Source organism: Eumetopias jubatus, unplaced genomic scaffold (assembly GCF_037043125.1).
Source record: "Eumetopias jubatus isolate StellerSeaLion01/CBP00866 unplaced genomic scaffold, mEumJub1_p1.0 scaffold_1, whole genome shotgun sequence".
Classification (NCBI taxonomy): Eukaryota; Metazoa; Chordata; class Mammalia; order Carnivora; family Otariidae; genus Eumetopias; species Eumetopias jubatus.
Window position 1 is genome coordinate 112,558,860 of NW_028274807.1, and position 25,007 is coordinate 112,583,866.

Sequence of the window (25,007 nt, forward strand, 5' to 3'; positions counted from 1 at the left end):
TGCTGTTGTTCCATGCCCTGCACTGGGCTATATATTTTGTGGTCTGAGAAGAGATCTGAGGTGTAATCCATGCTTTTGTTAGAAGTTAAAGTTTTGTAAGCAGTTCATTGGGAATTTTCCATTCTTCAATTCTAAGAATTGAAGCTGGGAAATGATTTGGAGAAAAGGCAATTTTTAGTGAAGTATTTCTAAACCAACATCAGTGGGATCTTGCTATAAGGGAAAAAATGATTTTACTTCCCAAGGTCTGAATTAATGGTCTTTGGTGAAAAATCAAACTGAATTTCTTTTCATTGCTTAAAAATAGAAAAACCTGGTTATTTTAGCTACAGAAACCAAATGGGAAAGCATTATGTACAGTGTCAAGATCATGGGTTTTGGTTTTGTTGAACTAAGTCCCAGGTTAGCCAGTTACAAGTACAGCCTACCTCATAAGATGTTGTGACGATTAATTGAGATTGTGAAATCAAGGGCCAAGCATAGTGCCTTACTTGTCAGAAATCTGTCAGTAATTAAAAAAAATGCACAAAGACAAAGAAAGTCTAAAAATAGTGAAGAGTAAGAAGTGGTATTTAGACACTAAAACAAAAGCAACAGATCTAGAACCTTTACATCCTCTTTCTTAATCTGCCATACACATTTTAGTTTAACACAACAGGAAGGGGCTGGTGAGAAGGACATGAAACTGGTTTTACATGATCTAAGTGGCTGAAACTTTTGGCCTGCCCATTTTCCTACCAGGAGCTAGGGAAAACTGTCCAATTCAACACCACCACCACCAACAAAAACTGTTGAGTTTGCTCCAACTAATTCTTGTTAGTTCCTGTGAGGATAAATGTGGGTGGGGAACAGGAAGGTGGATGAATTAAACCAAAACTTCATCTTGATTTAACAATTTCTACTGGCCTTGTAACCTTGTATAATTTGTTTCTAGAAAAATCTTATCCCCCGAAACGGCAAATGTATCCCCTAGATTCACATGTAATTCAGAATCATCCATTAAAACTGAAGTTTAAGTTAGCAATTCTACGTGTCCTAATCCTAATTTACAAATCCTGAAATTTTTTAATATTTATAAAAAGAATTAGGGAAAATAACACAGTAAATACTAGGAAAAACTTACAGATTGTTGATGCTATTGGGCCATAGATGTAGTGGGTTTCATATCGAGTTGCTAGAACATCGGTGCCGATCTTTGCAACTTTGGCCTGGAAAAAAAGGGAAATTAGAGTTGGAATGATAGGAAACTGTGTAAATGTTATTAATTTGTTGGGAATCAAAAAAAGGAAATTTTACTGGTCATTTGGCAATTGAAGATCAAAATAAAATCAATGGTTAAATGAGAAATTTATTTTTGGTAAGTTATATTGTCATTGTGAAGAATTCTAAATGTGAAATCAGTTATAAATAGTGATGCCATATCTCATTTTGGATTCTATTCTTTCTTTTCTCTCTCTTCTTTCTTCCTCCCTCATTGTTCTCCCTATACCACCCACTTCCCTGCTTTCTTCCTTTTGTCCTTCCTTCTAAAAAACATATTCTTTCTACTTCCTTTCATATACTTTTTGGCTGCAGATACTTGTCTCTTCCAAAATCAGTTTCTCCCATGTTCCTGCTTCCTTTGTTTTATGGGCACCACATTGCCAAAGAATTTTCTCCATGTTGGATTTTAGCATGCTGAGGGAAGAAATGTGGTTGACTCTTATTTAAAATAGTTGTTAAATTAGAGTTTCTCTTCCAGGGTGAATGCATTTCATGACCTTTAATACACATTAGTGTTTCATGCTATGAGAATGATTACTGGAATGAATTTTAATGGAATATAGTCACTAACATATTTGTACCCTCAATGAAGATTTTTAGTTTGTATGTGTAATGTATATAACAAAAAGATAAGTTTTTTCTTAATTAATTTAGTTGCTGTGTAAGAACTCTTTACTCACTATGGTTTGTTGTGTGTATTTGTATTTTTAATCCATAATACCATTTTCCTAAGGGCAGACTGAAATTGCATTGCTGTAGCTTTTCTTGAACTAATCAAACTCATGGGTTCAGAGTCTTAACTATATTGGCTAAATATATGACTATGGGCCACATATTGCTTGTATATTTTCTTTGTTGTATATATACAGATGGCTTTAATGACTGGTTCAAATCTCTGCTGCAACTGAAATTAAATGCTGTCATGCTGAATACAATGGATGGAAATCAAAATGACAATTGTGACTTCTTTTTAAAAAATTATTTTTAAAAATAAGAGGCAGCATTGGAACCATAGCTTTTACTGAATGTGTTGTATTTATCAGTCCCGCATGGGATCTGGCACACTGAACTTTATCTGCTTTATTTCTTTTCTTTTATAACAATTAAAAATATCCCTTTTTAATGGATATTCACACTGCAGGTTCTTGTGATGCACTGGAACCCATGTACAGAGGTTTTGTTTGTTTGTTTTAATCCAACATGATCAAATTAGGTTTCATACAAAGGAAAAGGATGCATAGTGGATCTTAGTTCTTGAAAGACAGTGTGTTCTCAGTGAGGAAGCTTCATAAACATTCGTCGTGTTCTTTCTTTGGATAGTAACAGAATTAATATTATTTCCAAATTGATTAGGAGGATAAAAATACAGTGGATCTTCTTAAATATGGTGTTTTAGGGACAGAAATAGATATCTTTGCTGTTCTATTAGACTTTTGCTGCATGTGGTTTTACAGGTATGTGTATGGTAAATGTTTATATAACAATCTGTGTAGTAATGGAATTCTAGTCTGGATGGCCTAGATATTGTTCCCTACTGGCTTTATCTTAGAATCACATTGAAAGATTTTATCTCTTTTTGTCACATGAAAAATTAATCTAGGAATTATGACTTTTAACTCTAAGATAAACTTTAAGGTAAACTTTATTAGTTCTTTCCTTTGGTATTAAAATGTGAAATTCTTTCAACATCATGCAGCTGTTCATAAAGAACAGTTGTTCGTGAAAGTCAATGGCCAGTCAGTGCATAACTGCAGGTTTTTTTCTACATACCAAGTTCTCATGGTTCCGTGGCAGTTTTGATGTATATCCATAGGGAAACAATAGCATCTGGGAATAGGAGTGGAAGGTGATATAGGCCTTGATTGATTTCAGGTGGCTTCTAATGAAGTCAGTGACAGCTTTGGTCTCTTTCTCGGACTCTGGTTCTGGGCCCTGATAGATATCCGCACATGGATTCTTGGTGTTTGGAAAAGCTGCAATGGACATGGTTAGGTGAGATCATAGTCTGCTCCCCATCAGAAAAGCTCCTGCCTCTTCTGACATGGACTCACAAAATGTTTTAAACATTTTCATCTCCCAGGTTTATAGGACTGCCTCAATGTCTCTGGTGTCAAAGTCATTGCAGACCAACTTTGTACACACAACTCAGAATGTGACAGACCCAAGCCCACTAGAATATTCTTAGCTTTGTTTATTTTGCCTCTGTTTCCCAGGATTACAGGAATAATACACCAGAAGCAGCCCAGGGCCTGGAGCCAGATAGACCCCAGTTCTAGTTCAGCTCCACTCCAACTTGTTGGGGACTGGTGTGAATTACCTTTTTTGAGTTTGAGTTTCTTCAACCCATTTCATCAGGCAGCTCTCACTTAGGGTTAGCTGATATTATCATAATTACTATGGTAGAATAAAATTAAAAGCTGAGGTGGTATTTTCAACCAAATTAAATAAAGAAAAAATTTATGAATTGGGATAGTGGTAATTTCTCCTTGAATGTATGTAATGATGAAGTCAAATTTGTGGAGCAACTACAGTGTCATCCGATGTAGCAGGCCTCTGCTTATCATTGCATTTCCGTTAAACCTTTTCACTTTCTTTGCCCCAGCTATTTCTTTTCACTAATCTGAAGAACTATCTGTATGCTGGTTTTAACCACTGGTATTTCTCAGCTTTTATCAGACAGGAAGAGGAGGGACCTGAGACCTCTCTTCAGATAATCCAAATTTTTGTGCATCTGGATTATGCCTGAGTTTTAGCAAGCTAGATATATTAAGTAAGAGATGGTTTGATAAACAACCCCCCACTTCCTCCCATATAACAAAACATTCATAATATTTCTAAAGTAGGGATGATTATCTTTTATTTTTTAGATTAGAAAATTAACACTCAGGAGATACATATTTTTACTGAAATAAGTCAGTGGTTTAATCTGAACACTTTTATAGCTATTTTCCTGGAGATCAAGTGTACTACTCACAGTTCCACGAGACGTTAAAATTCCTGTTGAGGTCAGTGCCGATGCATTTGGAGTTTTGGTTTTTGGAACGATTTTTTCTCCACATGCGGTTCTGCAGGATTGAACGATGGAAGTGTTTACACCAGATCAGTTTGCATTTTTCAATTTGATCATTTCAGACCCTCTCTGCAGGTGTCTACGGCTTTATTTGAAATCTACCTAGTTAACCTGAGGCTCCTTTTTATAAAGAAAAATATATTGTTTTCCTATAACTTGTAATATTTTCAGAAACATTGTTTTTTACATTATAATTCTAAGGCCTTGATAAAATAATTTAGTAAGCTTTAAAAACTGTTGATTAGTTCTCGGTACTAGAAAATGATCAATAATGTTCTGAAATTACCTATAATTTAAATTACAACTTCATTACATCCTTCATCATTTATAGATTTCAGATATAAAACAGGCCAAATTGTGACTGTTGGAGCATAATTTTCAGAAAAGAACTGAATGTGATAGTATCTGTCTGAAAGTTCAGTATTAATCTTATTTAGCAACAATGGGTCAATAATGCATCCAGTTAAGGACAGATAGACAGGTAACTGTCACTCTTTATTTATTTTTTGATACATTTATTCCACATCAAATTCTATTACAGATAGACTGGAATATAGTGCATTTTGCTTTGACATCAGTGTTCAGAATGTCTTTAATTGACTTTTATTTTTAGGTAGGAGGTGCTTTTGCCATACCATATAACATACATTTCTTTTATAATTATTGCTCTATTTCATTTTTTTCATTACTAGCTTCAGCAGAAATTTCATATTATTTCAGGGACACCTATGCAACCAGGAAATCATGCTTGCCTTAGTTTGAAATTGAGATTCTTAAAATTACATTTTTCTGAATTAGAATTAATTGGTTACTCAAACCTTAAACTTAATGTTTAACAATCAATGTGCATTGAAGTCAGTAAATATTATATTGTCCAAGTGCAAACAAGAGACTATGGTCTCTTACCTGTGTCCATGACCAAATATATCCATCAACATTGAATACAGGAAGAACATAAAAATTCATTCGGTCCAGGAGTTTGGTCATAATTTTATTTTTTCCATAAGTTTTGGCTGCCTGTAGGAGTAGGAAAAAATTAGGCTATTGATGTAAAGTTCATCACCATGTGGCAAGCTGTGGCTGTAATAGTAATTACTACTCCTTTGGTCATTTGCCCAAGGTCACATGATATCAAACATATTTCCCCTAAATAGCATAAAAATAAGTGACCCATATAAAAGTCACTTATTCAGACTAGTGAAATTAATTGAATGGACCATTCTTTAAAGGATCATTTAATTGTCAAGACTGTAGCATTCCACATATAGCATGCAAGATATGTTTTATAGGAAGAATGGAGGCCAAGTGAAAAACTAGCCGTACACCTTGCTTTAAATGGATTCTTTCCCTCACATCCTTTAGGTAAATATAGATAGGAATATGTAAATATTGGAGAGGATTCATAAATTAATTATAAATAGGATTAAAGAAAAATGCTCTATTATTAAAAAACTCAAGCACTAGATTGACCAATCAACTCCTTTTCTCCAATCAGATTGAATTTTCTGTAATTATCTATACTTCCTATGGCTCCCTAAAATCTCATTCTTGGAAAATCTCTTCCAGGTATATCTGTTCCAGAGCCAAGGGATTTCTTGTAGCCCCGTCACATGTATTCCTTTATAGGTTGAGTAAGGGGAGCTCTTGGCCCTCAGCTGGAAGAGCTAAAAGAATTGCAGGGATAAATCAGTTCTACTGGCAGATTCATTCCTAGTTAAAGCCTCCATGCCCAGAAAGGCATTGTCATGCATATTACATCAGCGTGTTGTATGTAAAAGCTGGCAGAAAAGAGAAAGTTAAAAGATGGTAGAAGTCAGAATAGGTTAGAATGAGAGGAACAACTCACAAGCTGGATTTACCTTTAAAAAAAATGAGTTATTTTTCCCTTGGAAAAAAAATGAAGTATGAAAATCCAAATGCATGATCGGCCAATTAAAGATCTAAACAGGAACTCAAGGTCTGTGCTTTGAGCTCACTGAAGAAAGGCCAAGATTATAGCTTGTAATATGAAGATAGTTTCAGATTGTTCATACTTCACTATAGGAGAAACCATATCCTAGCCCCAAAAGATAGTTTCAGATTGTCCATACTTCACTATAGGAGAAACCATATCATAGCCCCAAAAAGTTCTTTTAGTTTTATAAACTGTCAGCTGGAATTCAAGAAGTTTGAAGGAAGGTGTCAGTTTTATAAAAACCCCAATGATGAGTAAAATCCAGAGCATTTATTTCCTGACAGCACCAAATGTGGGCCCTTCTAGTTCAGTGGAACTGCACTCATTTGGAAAGGGGTGTTGCCACTCAGTTAAGTGCTGGAGATTTGACAATCACAGGAGAATTGTATGAGTGTTCCGATTCACTTACCTGATAGACAAACCACTGGCAGAATGCTGGGGAGATCCATTCTCGTGCATGAATGCCACAATCCATAAAAATAGCCTTTCTTCTTTCATCCCTTTTCCCAATCTATTTAAAAATAAACTTGAGATATTATTTTGCATGAGCTCACACATTGTTCCTTTGTTGTCCATAACTCATTCCTATGCTCAAAGCAATTCTTTCCCTGTCTTCTGTTGAATAACTGCACATGCACATATTGTTCTCAGGGACGACCATGGTACATATCCTTAAATGTCTATACATAATTCATAATCTCTTACATAGTCTATTTTTTAAAAAAATTTTCCTAGTGTCAGAGTTGCTTTTAGGGTTTTTCAAAAAAATCACAATATATTGTTTTTCTTATTTTATTGTTAACATCCTTTGGTCTGAGAAATAGATTATATGTTGTTTCTGTTTCTGCCATTTCCTTCTGTTTTTCTGGCTTCATAGATGGGATGTTTAGCTTCAGGTGGAAAAGATTTTGTAGTTGTGTTTGCAGTGGGGAGGAGGAACAGTGGCTGGATATTTGAAGGGCTGTCATTTTGAAGAGAATTTAGATTTGTTTTGGGTAGTTGGAGAGGATGAATGGCTGGGAATTCAGGGTAAGGAAGGACTTCCCAGTTATTAAGGGCATGCTTTAGGGAACAATGTATTTGGATGTAGAAAAATCCAGCAGCAGCTGAACGGTAATTGTCAGGTCCATTATAGAAGGGAATTCCCCATCAACATAGGGTTGAAATGCTTCATGTACTGTTCCAGGATCCTATGATTCTGTGATACTTAAACTTCTCTTTTCTTCATGACATTTAGTCACCAGCTTCCCTGAATTTTAATGGGTGGAAAACTGTTTTATACACCAGGGATTTCATAAACTCTTCTAATAAAGATATGGGATAAGATATTTGTCGGAGTTTGTCCATTGTGTCCCACAAATGGTTAATTCAGGGACTTTCTTGGTTCCACCTAAAACCACCTGTCACTTCTATTTTTGAATGGACATTTGGAGCTTATATGTTCTTCAAAAAAATTATAAGGTTTTTATTGTCTCAAAATTCACTAGTTGTGTCACAAAGTAACTTTTAAGTTCATCTTTTTCCAAAATAATAACAATCAGTAGTTCTTGAATTATTTTTACCTTGAGAACATATAGTGGATTATCTTCAACAGTGGTTCCAATTTTAATACGAGAGACCATTTCGGGATGCTTATGCACCATTTTTTCAGTCCAACCAACAATCTTAAGAACAAAACCAATTTTGAGGAATTAGAATAAAAGAAACTAAATGAGAACAAATGTTAAGGGTTATAGTTTGTTTTTTGAAGTACAGGCACTTCATACTGTACCTTGTCCCAGTTGTTGTATTTTGCATAGCTGTGCCTGCCTGGGATATCTTCTTTAACGTCAAACTGTTTCTCAATCTCTTCTTGTAGATCATGAATCAAGATTCTATTTGACAGCGGAATGATAAAATACACACTTACTGGAGAAAAAACCCCACAGTTATCTTTCATTTACAGAAATTTTCTCTTCTTCTCTATCTTAGATCAAGTTTGCCCTGTATCTTTGTTATTCTCTAACCATCTCTTTTAGAAATGTCATGTGTCTGGCTTCAGATCTTCCCATTTATCTAGAGCTGTGCTGTTCAGTATGGTAGTCCAGCCACACATGGCTATAGAGCATTTAAAATAGGGGTTGTCCAAAAAAGAGGTTCCGTTATGTCAAGTATACACTACATTATGAAGACTTCGTATAAAAATTATGTAGAACATCTCACTAATGAGTTTTATATTAACTACATGTTGAAATAATATTTTGAAGCCATAATATTGGGTTAAATAAACTGTATTGCTAAAATTAATTTGCCTGTTGCTTTTTAACTTTTTTAATGTGGCTACTAGAATCTTTAAAATTTCGCATGGGGCTTGCATTATACTACTGTTGGTCAGCATTGATCTATAGTCATTCTCTAACTTTCTTCAAACACACACACATTCACATACACACAAACAGGCAATAGTGGATATTCTTATGCACAAATTTACTGACCATTCCGTATCACTTCATACTTTGAAGGCTGGGAGAAACTTGAATAACAGTAATAGTAAGCACTTACTTAGTACTCACCATGTCCCAGTCATTGATCTAAACCACCTTATGTACATTAACTCATTTAATCTTCACATGAAATTATTATCCTCATTTTACAGGTGAGAAAACCGAGACACAAAGTGTTTAAATAACTTGTCCATAGTTACAGAGCTAGAAAATGGTTAGGCTGATTTGGAGAGGGTGAAATAAGAGGCGGGAAGAATTGTTAGGAGGCTAATTGGGGACCCAGAGCTCTTATGCCTCGACCCTCTTCTCTATTTTCATCTCTATTCCTGAGTTACCACATCTCATCTCATTGAATTCCATGGCTCTAATGATTGCCCACATTTGTATTCCCAGTTCTGGACTCTCCCCTGAACCTCCCACGCCCCTGGCTCTTCCCTTACTTCTCCCATGGCTTGTTCATCCAGCCGCCTACCTGACATTTTCACTTGAACATCCATTTGTTTCATATGGGCCAGGTCCTGCTTTACATACCTTATTTTATTTTTATCTTGTTAATATTATCACCATTTTACATTGTTGCTTAGAAAGCTTAAATACCCATAATTAGTGTGTGTTGGGGTTGGGAGTTTGAATGCAACCTTGCTTGACTTTAAGATTTATGTTTCGGAAATGCCACTGTCATCTTATATGTACTCAAATATTTTTGTATATTTTGTCTGTTTGGGGATTTTCTATTGTGCTCCACTGATCTGTTTTCCTACTCTTGTGTAAGAAGCAGACCATATTTAATTATAGTTTTAATATTTAATGTACTATCTCCCTATTCTTGCTTCCAAATTTTTGAGTAATTTTACCTGTTCTTAATAAATATTTGGTCAGAATCATTTTTAGAAATTATGAGAATTATTAGAAAAATATAGGCTTTTCATTAGAATTGTACTAAATTAGGAATAAATTTGAGAAGAACCTTATTAATAATGGACCATGATAAAGCTTTTTGATTCTTCAGTAAAATTTTGTATATTTTGTTTATTCATATATTTTTATTAGTCTTGTGAGTGGCTTTTATTCTCACTGAACATTTGAACTGGTTATTCATATATTAAAAAAACTTATTGCTTTGGTTACACTTATCTATTAGCCATCTTATTAGTTAAAAAATGATCTTTTCACTTCTAAGAAATTTTTAGTTATGCCTTTAGGGTTTTTTTTAGGGTTTTAGTGTAGTTATTTCTTCTGTAAAAAATTTTACTTTCTACTCTTTTTCCAATAGTTATTTTTTTCCCCTTGCTTTATTGCATTGGTTAAACTCTCTGAACAATGGAAAATAATAGTGGTGAAAGAGGGTATTCTATTTTTTTTCTGCTTTTAGTAAGAAAACCTGTCTTTCACCACTACATATAATGTTGATTGTCATTTGAGATTAATATGGTGGTATCTATTGATATGATCAAATTATTATTGTCCATTGGTGTCTAGTTGCATTGAATTTTATTATTAGATTCCTTAATATGTTAAATATAATGTTGCAGCCATCGGAGATTAACAAACACTCTCACAAAAAGCTTCATTCATCATAAGGAATACATTGGACATAGGTAAAATGACTTGTAAAAAGCAAGCATGCTATCAGTAGGAGGTAGTTAAAAGCAAAAAAGGGGAAAATAAACTACATTGACAGAAGGATTTAGCAAACACAGGGGTCATGGGACCCAGCATATTTTAATAATGTGAATAGCCCTTAAGGATATCATTCTTTTATAGCACATTGTGGAAATTCGTGTTGGTAATGGTAATTCCTCAACCAAATTAAACTATAGTATTCACTATACTTTATTTTTCAGGATAGAGATCGATGGCTTATAATAAAAATATTTCAGTGAAATATTTAAAATCAAGAATTGTTTGATGTTGTATTTGAATAGTTTCCTTATTTGGATTATCATAGTTCCAACAGACTTCTTATAAAAAAAGGCATTACTATCACTGATGAAATGCATATGTATTTTCCTTCTGTTAGCAGTAAGTCCTATGTAGGAGGATGCTGTCTATTTTTTATCATGCATTCTAATCATTTAGGACAGTATCATGCACTCTTTCACTTCCATGAACCCAATCATAAAAGGAAGTAGTGATCTGGTGGGAAGAGACTCTGTGGCCATTCTTGGATTCCAACCCCATTTTGTCTTGTCTTAATACTTTATGTGATCTTGGATGGGTTAACCGTCTCTCTGAGCCTCAGTTTACTCACTTTTACAGAGGAACCAAACATGTCAGCCAGGATTTTGGTGAAGATGAAATGAATTGAAATGTGGGAACTGATGGGCAAGCCATAGGTACCCAGTGAAGCTCAGTATGACAGTGAAGTTGAGTCACAAAATTGACAACCACTTCACAGACTTAACATGTCTTTAACCCAGGCTTTGGAGGTATGTAGTTGTTTGATTCTGATATCTTCAATTTCTTACGATAATGAACTGTGACACTGTAGCACCCACTCTACTTGTCGGTTTTTTCTTGCTGATTGACTGACTGATCTGAGTTTGGAGACAGAAGATAAATGAGGTATACTTCTAATTAGAGTTTATTTAGCACATGACACCAAGCACTACTCATGAATATTGATTTCCATTAACATTACTGACAAACACATTATTATGCACATTATATCTTAATTCACTGTATGCTTGGCTTTTTGATTTATGATGAATCTGTGATTTCTCAGAAGAAAAATTATGACACCAGATTTGGAATCAGGTGTGGCATGTTGCACTAAAGCTCATGAAGCCTGAGGGGATTAGAAATTATATTTTGGGTGGTCACTATAGACATAATGAATTGCTTTAATTAATTGTTTTAAGTTCTAAAGAGGGTATGAAGCTTTTGCTCTACCTGCATTTATAGAAGAACCAAGCAAAAAAGAAATTTATGGTCCCGGAGGTTGATTCATAACATAAGGCAGTATTAATTAGTCACAGGAAGCTCGTATCTAAGAATATTTTTAGACTTACACATATCAGTTTAGCTCTTGTGATAACAGCAGCAAAAGAAAATTGCGTGAGCTAAAATACGACCTTTCCATAAAGCAGCTGCATGAGGACATCAGAATGGTGCCAGATTGTTACTGATAGGGACTAGAAATTAAGCCTAAGGCTGGATATTAAGAACTAGGGCCAGATGTTATTTTCATGAGCCCTTCCACTAACCAGCAGCCAGGCGTAAGCAGATGAAACCAAATTACTTTCTTCCAAATATTATTTTAGCACTCCAAGATTTGCTTAATTTGTTAAAGAAATTCCTAAATGTAGATGAAAGGATAAATAATTATCATTGAAGATTTAATGATATAAATGGCTAATGTTTATTGAACCTTTCTTATGTACCAGGCATTCAGCTCAGCATGGTATTTACATTTTATCACTTAATCCTCACATCATCACTATTAATTGGGTACCATTATCACCCCCAAAGGTTAGGTAGAGGTTGCCAAAGTTGACACAACTGTAAAAATGCAGAAGTTGGGATTTGAACCTAGAGGTGTCTCACTTCAGTTTTCCAGCTGTGAGCCATTATACTACAGTGCTTCCAGTGACAAGGAGTGAAATCCCTGGGTATTGCCCTCAGACCTGTAGTCTTCTTAGTCTACTGAGTATTGTGCAAAGCTCACCTAGAAGGCTGTGTCCCAAGGTCAGGAAGTAGGTAAGAAGTTCAGAGAAGATGAATCCTTTTCTGATAATTTCAGGGCTCCCTCCATCTATTGCTTTTAAAGAGTAACAAATAAATGGAGAATGGAGGCCAATGTATGTGACTGCCATAGGCTCTGGTGTGTGTGTGTGTGTGTGTGTGTGTGTGTGTGTGTGTGTGTGTGAGAGAGAGAGAGAGAGAGAGAGAGAGAGAGAGAGAGATGGGGAAGCCAATGTATGTGACTTCCATAGGCTCTGGGGTGTGTGTGTGTGTGTGTGAGAGAGAGAGAGAGAGAGAGAGAGAGAGAGAGAGAGAGAGAGAAAGAGAGAGAGAGAGAGAGATGGGGAAGCATATTCCAGGGATGCAGAGTCATTGTTATGGTGTCTTATAAACTAGAGGTCTGGATTGCCTCCCCTCCTCTATGCCCACATTCCAGTAGGATAGGGGCTACTCAAAAAGCATGATTTCAAGTTTCCACAAGATCCCATTTGTCTCCAGTAATTCCCTTATTGGGTTACTGTGTATCCAACTTGGCATTTACTGACATGGATTTCCCAACATTTGAGGCACACCTCTGTGTTGGATAATAAACTTTAAGGCACTAATTTATTCACTAGGAGGGAAAGGGAGCATCTAGTGATAGCCCCTAGTTATCCTCTGTTGTAGAGTGTGTATGTGTGCATATGTGTGTGCACACTCATGTAAACACCCATGTAAGTGCTTTCCCTCACTTGCATTAGTAGAAGTAAAGGAACCAGGCAAAGGGCGATTTTATGGTCCCAGTCAATCTTCATGAAACCTCTATTAAACACCACTTTAGAGATGAAGAAAATGAGGTGAAGAGAAGTTAAGTAAATTGTCAATGTTTAAATACCTAACGTGTAGTTTAAATGGGACTGGACCCAGACAGCCTCACTGAGAATCCACATTCTTATTTACTGCACTTGTCTGCTTTCCACCATGACCAACACCTATCTCTTTGCAGTTTGTAGCAGGTATCAACATACCTCTTTTACTCTTGGGCAAGTAATATGTAAAAATGTAGAGCAAAAGGAAAAATGAATGGGACAAGACATTAGAATGATTTATTTGATTGGAATACTTATCTGATAGGACTGTGTATACACTTGGAATATGAATTTGTGTCTGATCATTATTAGGTAATTAGACATTAATATGAACTGTCAAGGAGTTGGTTTGGTATAGATGGGTCAGTTTGATATAGATTTCTTTTGTACTTCCCATATAATCTTATGTGCATCTTACTAAGATTTCACTTAATTTTATCATTTGTTTTGCTTTAGTAGTGTTATACCATATATATTAGTAGTTGTTTTCTGAATTACCTTTCATTAATAATTCTTTATTTTCTAATTTTAACTTTTGATCAAAGAAAAGATAATCTAAAATATATCTGAAATACAAATATCTAAAATGTAAAAAATTTAGTAAAAACACTAGGGTTTTTAACTACTGAATCTAAATATGGTGTCTGCTCCTATAGACTCAGTCCAGTAGGTGTGCTTTTCTTTCTTTCTTTCTTTCTTTCTTTCTTTCTTTCTTTCTTTCTTTCTTTCTTTCTTTCTTTCTTTCTTTCTTTCTTCTTTCTTTCTTTCTCTTTTTCTTTCTTTCCAAGATTTTATTTATTTATTTGACAAGGAGAGCGAATGAGCACAAGCAGGGGGAGTGGCAGGCAGAGGGATAGGGAGAAGCAGGCTCCCCAGAGAGCAGGGGGAGCCCAATGGGGGCTCAATGTCAGGACCCCAGGATCATGACCAGAGTGAAGGCCGTCACCTAACCAACTGAGCCACCCAGGCGTCCCTTGGGTGTGCTTTTCTTTATAGACATTTATTCACCAGTCTGTTCAGGTTTGTTGGTATGTAGGTATTATTTGTTTTTCAGACTTGGTTTTTTATGATTTTGTAAAAGAGTAAATAAAAATGGAGCAAACATGCTACTTTAAAATCAAATCTGTCTTAGTAATTTAATTTTCTAAAAATTAAAAAAAAATCACACACAGATACTTTAAACTAAATGGTGGTTTATATGCACTGTCTAATGAAGGGTGTCTAAGTAAATCATTGTGTCAAACCAGCCTCTTAAGGTGGTTTTGTTCAGACTGGTGCCTGGGTCCACCAGATGTTTCTGTTCTTAGAACACTCTTTTACTACTGACTGACACCAAGTAACACATATAATTAATATGCAAATAAAATTATCTATATAATTAGTACTTGGAGACAAGATTTAAATAGTCCTTGTCTGCACAGATCACTTTACATATTTATATTTCTGAGGAAGGTAACTATCTAATTATGTGGCTTTCCCACAACGTGGCTAATTTGGACCAATTTCTAGAAATCATGTCCTAATTAGATAAAACTAATTTTTATTTGTATTTTAACACTTTGGTTCTTGATGTAGGTAACAAGGAAGTATTTTGGTATAAGACAAAGTGAAAAACACACTATATTTGTGAGGATCTGGATTTACACCTCTGTTTGAGTCAGAATTGTTTCAGCCTAAGAGAGACTAGAGGTCCAAAGAGGAGAGAGAGGTGCCACCTGCCTGGATATCTTCTGTCACAGTGATTTATTCCATTGTCCACACTCATGTCAAGCAACTAGCTTTTTGTCTACATTACCAGGATATTAAGGAAAACCTAATACTTTATTTTTCTGTTGCTGTTCAGATCAAATTAAACAAAATTGACCAGCTAAAATTTATTTTAGCTTGGGCTGGATACTTTGTACGGATTAGTTGATCACAGGAATTTGGGTCAGGTCTATACTAATGAAGTAAAATAAAGAGTATAATACTTGAGGCACACATTTAAGAAGACTGGCTGTGAAGTGAATCAAGAGACACAGGCACCAGAGGATATATAGGGGGAAGAGTGAGTTCTTTTAGGTGAAAGAATCAAGACCATCTGAACCTTAGTGTAAGTAGAGAGTCTCTAATGCACTCTAGTTTCTGAGACCTTGAAGGTCCATTTATAAAGTGTCTTTCTAATTTTAATAGTAAATTTGTAAGAACATAGAAAAGCACATATTGATATATTAATTAGAAAGGGTTAAATCTTGATAGAAATTAATTTTGAATATGTGCTCCTCAATTATTAATTTCTACATTTGTTTCACAACCCTCTTGAAATGACAGCAAGAACAATCATTAACAACAATCACAAGTAATAGCCTGCTACTCTTTAAGCCATTAGGCCACGCATAAGGATTTTTTTACTTCTCTTATATTTGTCTTTCCTTAATTTCAATAGAGTTTATATTTATTAAGGATATTGTAGCAATAAGAACACAATCAAGTCGTGATAAGCAGCAGTAAATCCTGCTCTGCAATATGACATGATATGTTTCAGACAGAATACAAAGGCTTTTTTAGTTGTAGCTCTGTGTTGGGTAGCAGAGGCAAGAAATAGCAAGTCAGAAAGAAAGAACTAGTGCTTAGCAGTGTTTTGAATGGTGAGGGGCTCAGTAAAGGGTATTGCTGGAATGACAAGGGCTGGTAGAGTTAAAACAGGACCCCTCAGTACATCAAACACATTTTGTTTTCTATGTTATGTGTGGATTTGTGATATTCCTCACTGGGCTCCCTTGATCACTGCCCCAGGGCCCAGACTGTGCATGGCCCATGGTTGGTGCTCAGTGAGTTCTAATTTTCCCTTATTTCTCTATGGGACCACAATGACTCATTTCTCCATCTTTGGCCATTTGAGAATTCTCTCCTGTTGGATTTAAGTCTTACTCTGTTGCATTGCTTTTGCTTTCTCTGAGGAAGAATTTCTTTCATAAAGAATTATTTATTATATATCTTATATTCCCACATCTCTGACTCAAGATGAGCACAGTTATTTGGGTCTCCTTTTATACAGCGGGAGAATTCAAATTCTCAAGAATTTGATGCTAGAAGTCACCAGCAGTTCTTGAGCTCTGTGTTGATTATCTGTCAGAGGTGATGAGTGTGGCTAAACTATCCATGCCTGCACAAGTGCACAATGTCCTTCCTAGGAGCTGATTTTGGGAGATGGCAGACATGGGTGATTGCCCTTCTTGCAGATCAGAACAAAAAAAGATGGAAGTTGAGTGGCTCAGTTTGATCTCATAACTTCTGTAAGCCTGCCTCAATAGCCTATTCGAAAGTAACTGTAAATGTTTATCTCATAGAGCTTTCATTTTTTTGGCCCAATTAAAGAACAGTACTTCCCTCTCAGTTTCAAGATACTCCAAACTCTGAGTGTCTAACACGTTTGAATATTTCGTAGGACTTACTCATAGTGCATTTTATTTTGATCCAAGGTAGACTGGATGAACTGGGATTCCTTTTCACTAACTCGGAAATCTATCGTCATATTAGCAGCTACGTGGTGGGTGGCATCTGGATACCAGAAGTCAAGCTGCGGAGATGAGTTCAATGTTAGTCACAGTTATTTGTTCACCCAACACATATTTCTTAAGAAACACATGTGTCATACACTACAAAAGGAATCTGGGTTCAATGTAGTTAAGGTATGGACCCTTCTCTTAATAAGCTTATGAGAGTGTGCAAATATACTGTTGAATATTAGGGAATGGGAGAGATCATTTGTACTGATCACTTTTTCAGGACATAGATAGTATCTATAATGCAAAAAAAGAAGTTTTTAGTTAATCTGTTTGCTTCTACCATCTTGGGGTTGATTGGGGCTGTTTCACAATTCATTTAGCCATAGACTCTGTCTCTAATTGGGAATATAGATTAAAAATATGGCTCCCCTCACCCTGCCCCTGAGTCAGTCCTCAAAACCAGTTTCCCCTGTAAACTCTGGAATTCTGGAAGGTTTGTGTCCAACAGAAGGCGTAATAATCTCCAGCCCTATCGTTTTTCTAGTAGTATGTCCTTGGGCGATACTAAAACTCCTTGAGTTTTAGTCCTTTTCCCTAAAGTATAGGGTTAAGAGGACTCCATTTGGAGTGTTGTAAAGAATGTGAAATGGATATGAACTCTGGGACCTGCAGGCATTTGACAGCTGCTGATTCCCTTCTCTTTTTCTTCCTCTGGCTGAGAATTTCAGAAATTTGGTGAATGGGTCTAAAAGGATAGCATTCAGGTTAAAATAACTTTTAGAAGATTCCAATTCTTGTTGTTCTTCAAAATCATACTCCATCGTGAAATCAAATGAAGTACCGTTCCCCAACCTGGGAAATGTGAAGGAAATGCTCAATTCCTACCTACCATTCCAAGCTTGTAGACATGTCTAAGTCCACCTGGGTATTTTGAAGTTGAATCCCACTCTACCTCTAGGTCAGTCCGTTATGTGCTTATATGAGGCTGCTATAAGCCAACCAATATTTATTGGTTTATTTTGATCAGAAAGCTACAGCATAAATTGGACATATGAGAGATGTAGTGTGATTTAAAGACGTTTTGGACCTCATGGAGCTTGAACAGTGAGAGAGAGGTTTGGACAAGCAGGAGACAGTAGAGATTGGCAGTTTGGCAGATCATGAAGGACTTCAAATGTCACTCCGATACCAATAGAAAACACTTCTACAGTGCTTATTATGGCCAGGCGTCCTTCTGAGCGTCACCCAATTATTAGCTTACTTAGTCTTTATAACAACCTTAGGAAGTAGGTATGATTATTATCCTCACTTTACATTGGAGGAAACAGATCCAGAGAGGTTAAGTAACTTGCCTGAGGCCACAGAGCTAGTGTAGAGCTAGTATTTGAAACTTTGAAGACCATGCTTTTTCCATACCAGGCTGCCTCTCACTAAAAACCTTCAAATGGAGGAATATAATCGTCAAGCTTTAGAGCAGTCAGGCTGTAGTGCAGACGTGGCTTTGCGGGAGGCAGGACTAGAACCTGAACCCTGGATAAGGGGCTATTGAAATAGTCCTGGTAAAAGGTAGGGCAGACATAATTTTGGCAGTGGCAAGGGAATGAAGAGGAAAGCATGGATTTGAAAAACATTTGGGACATTAGAAGAGCAGAGCTTTCAGTTAGTTTGATGTGGTGATGTGGGGGTGTGTGACTAGAATAAATCTCAGATTCAGTTCTGGATTTAAGTATGCTGTGTCATCTTGGTCATTTAATTAACTGTCTTGGAACTTTGATTCTTTTGTTTTAAGTGGGTTTAATTATGCCACTCACACTGAAAATCTGTTGGAGAGTTTGATATGATACGTATAAGGTGGCTGACACAGTGTGCCTTGTGTATGGGAGCAACTGAATAAATGATAAAATGATCACATTAGCTCACTGGGTTTTAAAAGAGTGATCAAACGTCAAAAGTTTCCTTTTAAAATGGACCTACCTTTGGGAAGGGTCACATCTTGGTGTTATAAACCATTACTTTGATGTTACCAGTTAACCAATACCTTGATGTTATCGTAACTTTGAGAGAAACTATGCCCCTGGTGGAGATCAGGGTGGGAGAGAGGAGGATGGAGCAGGCAAGGCACTGGCAGGGAGGGGAAAGAGGCCCCCAGGAAGGTGTCAAGAAAGCCCGCCTCCTTATTTCACAATTTCCCCTAGAAAAAGCTGTTGTTTGCAAAGCTTTTGGGAGGGAAAACAGGAGTGGTAATTTGGGGAAAAAAATAAACAAAAACAAGGGAAGCACTATAGTGGCGATCGGCTGATTTACCCAAGTAGCTTCTGCCACTTCCCCCTTCTTTGTCTTTGGAAGCCCCGCGTGTATTAAAAGTAAAATTCATAAGAGGCAGCTTTTAGAGAACAGAGATTTCTTTCTAACGAAAATAACTGTCTAAGTGCTTTACCTGGTTGGTTTTGGCCAAGTCCTTTATGATGTTTGCTTGTTTTTCATCCTGGGGCTTCACGCGGAGCACCTTCTCCCTTTAAGAATGTAAAAAGATGAAACAAGTGAGCTGTAAAGAAGCATGCCTTCATCCTCTTTCTGTCCAGAGACTGGAACGCGGGGCGGGGAGGTTTACCTGTCAAAGCGGACAGGAGCCACTGCGAGGATGGTAGCGATCCAACCCAAAGGCAGGATGAACCTCATGGTTCTTCTTTGCCTGCCCCAAGATCCTCTGCCAGCTTTATGCCTCAGCTCTTATCTGGAGGAGCAGCTGATTTCCTCTTAGGGTTCTGGTGGACGAAATGTTTTTCTAGTTGGGGAGGGAGGGGTCGGATGGCAACACTAACGCTGAATGCCCATTTTGTGGCAGATCCAACCTCACGCTACCCTTTTGCAATTGGGAATACCCATTTTACAGATGCCGGGCAAACTCATTTTTTAGGAAATAACTTGCCCAAGGTAGCAGAGCTAGTACATGCGCAGAGTTGAGATTTGAGCCCCGTTCTTTGTTCTAAAATGCAGCTTTTCCATATGTTTGAATTGAATGATGGAAGAAATCACTTTAAATTTACGCTTGGAATCGGAGATGAATTTGGGGATCTGACGGCAGAAGCTTGATGGGTGGTCCTTAATAACATAAAATACGTTTTTGAAGCTACATTGTAACTTAGTAAATTACAAAATATTTTGAATATGCTAAAAATACTATAATCTCAAAAATATTGATGTATTTACTATCTAGATTTTATACTTTTGCCCTATTTTCTCTGTACCTCTCTGTAAAGAAGTAAATGTTACAGAAAGAGCTAAAGCAATCACATCCCCGCTCCTTTCTCCTTCTCCTGCCTCTGTTCTCGGAGATAACCCCTGTTTCTAAAGCAAGTTGAGGACTCCTAGAAGGCACAATTATATGGTTGCTCAAGTGTTTGTTCATTGGCTTGTTCTTTTTAGGATCTGGATACAGGGTTCAGTAAATGCTTTCAGAAAGTTGAATTAATGAAAGTCATTTATAGAGCATTCTAAATAGTCTCTTGAGGGGTGTTTAATTTTGAACATGGATCATTTGGAAGAAGGCATCACCTCTACTCGGAATTAAGGTAATCTAACAGAGTGAGTAAGTTTAGCTAATCAGATAACTTACTAGAATTTCCTTTTAAAAACTACTTCTTCACATTGACAAATGTATATAGATCGTCCTATAGGAAACTTCCCAGAGTCATGGTTATATATTTTTATTATCAAGATAGTAGTGTTGGGGAGATGCCCATGTTACATGTACAAGAGCAATAGCTTTGTCCCTCTCTCTGTGTTAGGTGTGCCCTAGAACATATCCCCAGGGGCTCTCCCTGCAGGTAAGGGAGAGGAGGGTTTTACAAATGCCTTCACGTTCTTGACATTGGACAAGCTCATCAGCACTAGAAACTCCCTAAGCAAATGGTTGCTCCACTCCTTCTGAGGATATATTTGGTAGAGGTACAGAGGAAAAGGAAGAGCTTGATGTTGCATTTAGAAACATGTAACCTTAGAGTGGCTCCTTCACCCTGAGCTGGCTTAGTCATTCTCGGACTTGGTTTCCTCATCTGAAAAATGGAGATGCAAATTGGACTCTGGCAAGTGCTGTGAGGGCTAAATGAGATAGCATATGTGAAGGACTTGGTGCATGGTAGGTGCTAAAATATATGCTCGTGCCCTCTAAGCACTTGATAAAATTGCCAGGTTCTGTAAACAGACTTATAGTTGACCACTGTCAACTGGAGTATTAGCATGTATCATGTGGTAGATTAAAGCAGTGGCTGTGGGGGTGCCTAGGTAGCTCAGTCGGTTAAGTGTCTGCCTTTGGCTCGGGTCATGATCCCAGTGTCCTGGGATCGAGTCCCGCATCAGGTTCCCTGCTCCGTGGGGAGTCTGCTTCTCCCTCTCCCTCTGCCTCTGCCCCACCCCCTTCATGTGCCTGCTTGTTCTCTCTTTCTCTGACAAATAAATAAAGTGGTGGCAGTATCCTTTAGGGGTGAAATATCTTTCTGTATTTGTTTTAATGTGGACTACTTCAGGAAAATTTTTTTTTTGTGTTACAGCTTTTCTTTTTGGAGTTTTATTTTCTGATTCTTCAAGGAATAAATGCCTATTGGAAATAATTTAGCAAAAACAAAATTTGAAAGAAGAAAATAGAAATCACCTTTAATTCTAACATTCTTATATGTTTTCTTAAGGCCTTTTTCTGTGTGACCAGTTTTAAAACTCTGGAGAGATCTTGTATGTCTATTTTTCAAGTCAAGTATGAAGGACACTTCTGTTTTATTTGGGGATCCAGGTAAATGTGTGAAGGATCCTGGTATCTCTCAGGGATAAGACTCTGATTATAAATAATCTTGGACTTCTTAATACCTGTTACATATTTCAGTTCCCTGTTTCTGGAATAGGATATCGACATGTGATGCTTTTAAGACTTCCCACTCCTCCCCAATTTATTTAGCCTCTGAAGAACAGGTACAAAAGATGGATTTCAAGAGTATTCCGAAGCATTTTCTCAGAACAAATGGTTTCTTGGCAGGCATAGTTCTGAGCAATCTTATATTATTGCATCAAAATTTATAAAAGATCTTGGCATATGTATAGAATAGGATGAATGGCTATTGAACAACATATCATTTTAGGATTGACTTTGTAAGGTGATGTGTTGTTTCATAGGTCAAATTAATCTCTTTAAAAAGAAATTTAAAGTTGAATGCCTCACACAACAATAATTTTCCATCCTTCTGGATCTTTGTATTCCTAGGAGTTTTGTAATAGTATATGTCTAGCCACAGTTTAAAATATTGCTTTAGGGGTATCTGGGTGGCTCAGTTAGTCGGGCATCTGCCTTGGGCTCAGGTCATGATCTCAGGGTCCTGGGATTGAGTCCCTTACTGGGCTCCCTATTAAATATGGAGTCTGCTTCTCTCACTCTGCCCCTTCCCCTGCTCATGCTCTCTCTCTCAAATAAATAAATAAAATCTTTAAAAAAATAAAATAAAATATTGCTTTATTTTTAAACTATATTTTATGCATATTTTCAAACATTATCACTATAAAAGAGATACCCTAGAAAATGAAAGTGAAAATTCTCTTGTGATTTTACTAGACTCTTTCAAATACTTCTTCATCTTCAAATCAAATCCAATCAGCTTCTGGAATACCTTTAGATATCTCATAAAGGGTATGTTGAAAGAAAAATTTGTTGCCTTTAGTTGTGGATATTGGATTCTTGACGTTGAAATGAAGCTGCCCTGCAAAATGCTGCAGGAAACTTGTCTTCATTATTTGAAGGAAAGTTGGCATTTCTGGACAAAGATGTGGGTGTGTGGCTCAGGCAGTGTCAGACCTGGCTGGGGGGGGGGGCGGAGAGTGACTACCTGCTCAAATGAGATGACTTAAGAGGATCATCAAGACCCCATTTGGCCCCCAAATAACCTCATTAGCTGTCATGGTTCCTTCTGTTTTTCTTCTGTGCCTGAAATTTTCTTTGAGCAATTCATATATGTTAGTTGGCAAAAGCAGGTGAATCCATTGGATGTTATTCTAGATACGAAGAACTCCCTTATTCCAGACTGGAAAACCAGTCTCGCTATGTTGTAGCAAGACCTTTTTGAGATAGGAAAAATTCAGGGAGCCATTTCTGTGCTGTTGGTTAATTACTGTTTGGGGAATGAGAGCTTGGGACTGAGGAAGGGCTCAGAGCCTGTCCTGGGATCTCAGTGTGGGAATAATTTAAAGGAGGGACGAAGAGAGAGGTGCCCTTACAGTCAGAGGCTCCTGGGTGGGCAAGGCTGGGCAGAAAACCTTGGCAGTCTCTGGTCTGCCTGGCAGGAGGTCATATGGTATTATTGCACTGGGAAGGACTAAAGCAGACATCTCTCCTTGTTTTAGCTCAGTTCAGCTCAGGCAAGTGGCACTCCTAGCCAGCTAGCTGTTGACTTTCAGTCGACCAGATATAGCAAAAATGTTTCCGGTGCACGAAATCTTGGATGCAAGGGATTTTACATGAGAATATTTACATACTTACTTTCCTGGTCCTTATCTTTTTTGAAAAAATTCCTTGGAATTTTTGAACATTTCTAATTTCTAATTTAAAGTACTCAATTTAGAGACATAGTTCTTTATGGTTTACACACATGACTTTTGAACTTTGGGTCACACACAGCATTTCTTAGAGGTCAATGTTATCTGCTAGAGGTGGAGTATGGGAGTCTTGTGGAACTATCTATGGATTGAATCATATACGTCCAGCAAGATAACTTCACTCAGGTAACTTTGGTTGAGTTAGCTCTCCAATTCCCAACATGGGTATAATTTAAATAAAACGGGGAAAGATAATTTAGCTAAATTACATCTATTTTTTTATTATCATCAATACTGCTTGAGAATTCATGGGAATTTCTTTTTTTGCTCTTAAGTGTCTATTTAAATGATATATTACTAAATTATTATGAAGAGGATTGCTTGACAAATTGTAGCAGCTGCACTGCTACCATCTAGTGGACAATTAATGCAATTAATCATTCTTTGGCTTGACAACTTCCAAACCACTGTGACTTCAAAGGATTCTTCTTTTGAATAGAACACTATCATAGATATTTTAACATGTTTTGCTAGCTATGGAATCCTATTTTCCTTGGATCCACATAGAAAACAATGAGCTCATATTTTAAAGTAAATAGAATAGTAAAGTAGATTTTAAATTAAGAGATGTTCCCAAATTGTACCTAAATACCTATTATTATATTTTAAAATTTGAACTTTGCATAATACTCTCTGACATTAGCATGTTCAGTTCTAATTCTGGGAAACTTCAAGTCATGGAGTAATTTTTGCCTCTTTTGTTTAAGGCCTAACACCCTTTTGTTTTACCTCCAATCTGCTTTGTATCACCCTCCTGTAACAGGTCTCCTTGTTAACACCCTCTGACACCCTCTTGTTTTACCTCAGTCTGCTTTCCATCTTAGCTGGTTGCTGTTTTAAAAACTCTGATTATGTCATTTGCAACTGATTGTTTTCCATGGCTTCACATTGTTCTTAGACAAATGTTCCAAACCCTTAAGCTCTAAGCTCTGCTTAATAGTCCTTCCCTCCCTCCTCAGCCCCTGTACATGCTTTCTTCCCTCAACTGTCCAGGTTCCTTCCTCTCTGGCTTTCTTCCTACGGGTTCTGCATCAGAGTTGGCAAGGGGCACTCCCTTTATCCAGATAATTGTGACTTATTCTTCAGGTTCCAGCATTCCCTGAGAGAGCCTTCTCCCCCACATCAGGGAGGTAGACCTGGTATATGTTCTTTTCGTGTAATTTGTCTAGCACTTACTTGCTGAATGTAAATTAAATCATGGATTAGTAAATAATTAGTGAAATAGCTAATTATTTATTTCATGTCTGTCTTCCCAAATGCCCTTTGAAGGCAGAACTGTCTTTCTTTCTCGTTGCTCTGTCCCTAATTGCTTAGCAGTGTTTGGCATGTAGTAGACAGCTTATAAAATAAATGAGCTGAGATGAAAGCTGAAGCAAGATGGGGTCTTTTCACCTACACTACAATTTCCTCAATTTCCCCTTATATGTCTTCTTCCTCATAAGCCCCCATTATAACCTGTACATCTCTGCACTCTGTCGGTGTTGGCAAATACCCTGAGGACTTTAACTCCTGTATAGTTGATCCACATCAATACCTGTGGGTGGCTTGCTTAGTCACTGATTCACATCATTTTTGTCCCCCAAA

General features: G+C 36.9%; 1 protein-coding gene across 1 annotated transcript in view; it reads right to left on the reverse strand.

Moving 5' to 3' along the window:
- Positions 1-19,532, reverse strand: part of CPA3 (carboxypeptidase A3) — a 28,611-nt gene extending 9,079 nt beyond the window's left edge. The window contains exons 1-10 of the mRNA XM_028103017.2: positions 19,402-19,532; positions 19,228-19,303; positions 16,737-16,861; positions 8,059-8,161; positions 7,850-7,951; positions 6,697-6,798; positions 5,240-5,350; positions 4,238-4,328; positions 3,034-3,236; positions 1,124-1,208 (exon numbers count right to left, since the gene is read on the reverse strand). Coding sequence (XP_027958818.1) covers positions 1,124-1,208; positions 3,034-3,236; positions 4,238-4,328; positions 5,240-5,350; positions 6,697-6,798; positions 7,850-7,951; positions 8,059-8,161; positions 16,737-16,861; positions 19,228-19,303; positions 19,402-19,469 — 1,066 coding nt within the window. The 5' untranslated portion in view covers positions 19,470-19,532. The remainder of the gene's footprint in view (positions 1-1,123; positions 1,209-3,033; positions 3,237-4,237; positions 4,329-5,239; positions 5,351-6,696; positions 6,799-7,849; positions 7,952-8,058; positions 8,162-16,736; positions 16,862-19,227; positions 19,304-19,401) is intronic.
- Positions 19,533-25,007: the final 5,475 nt, after the last annotated feature.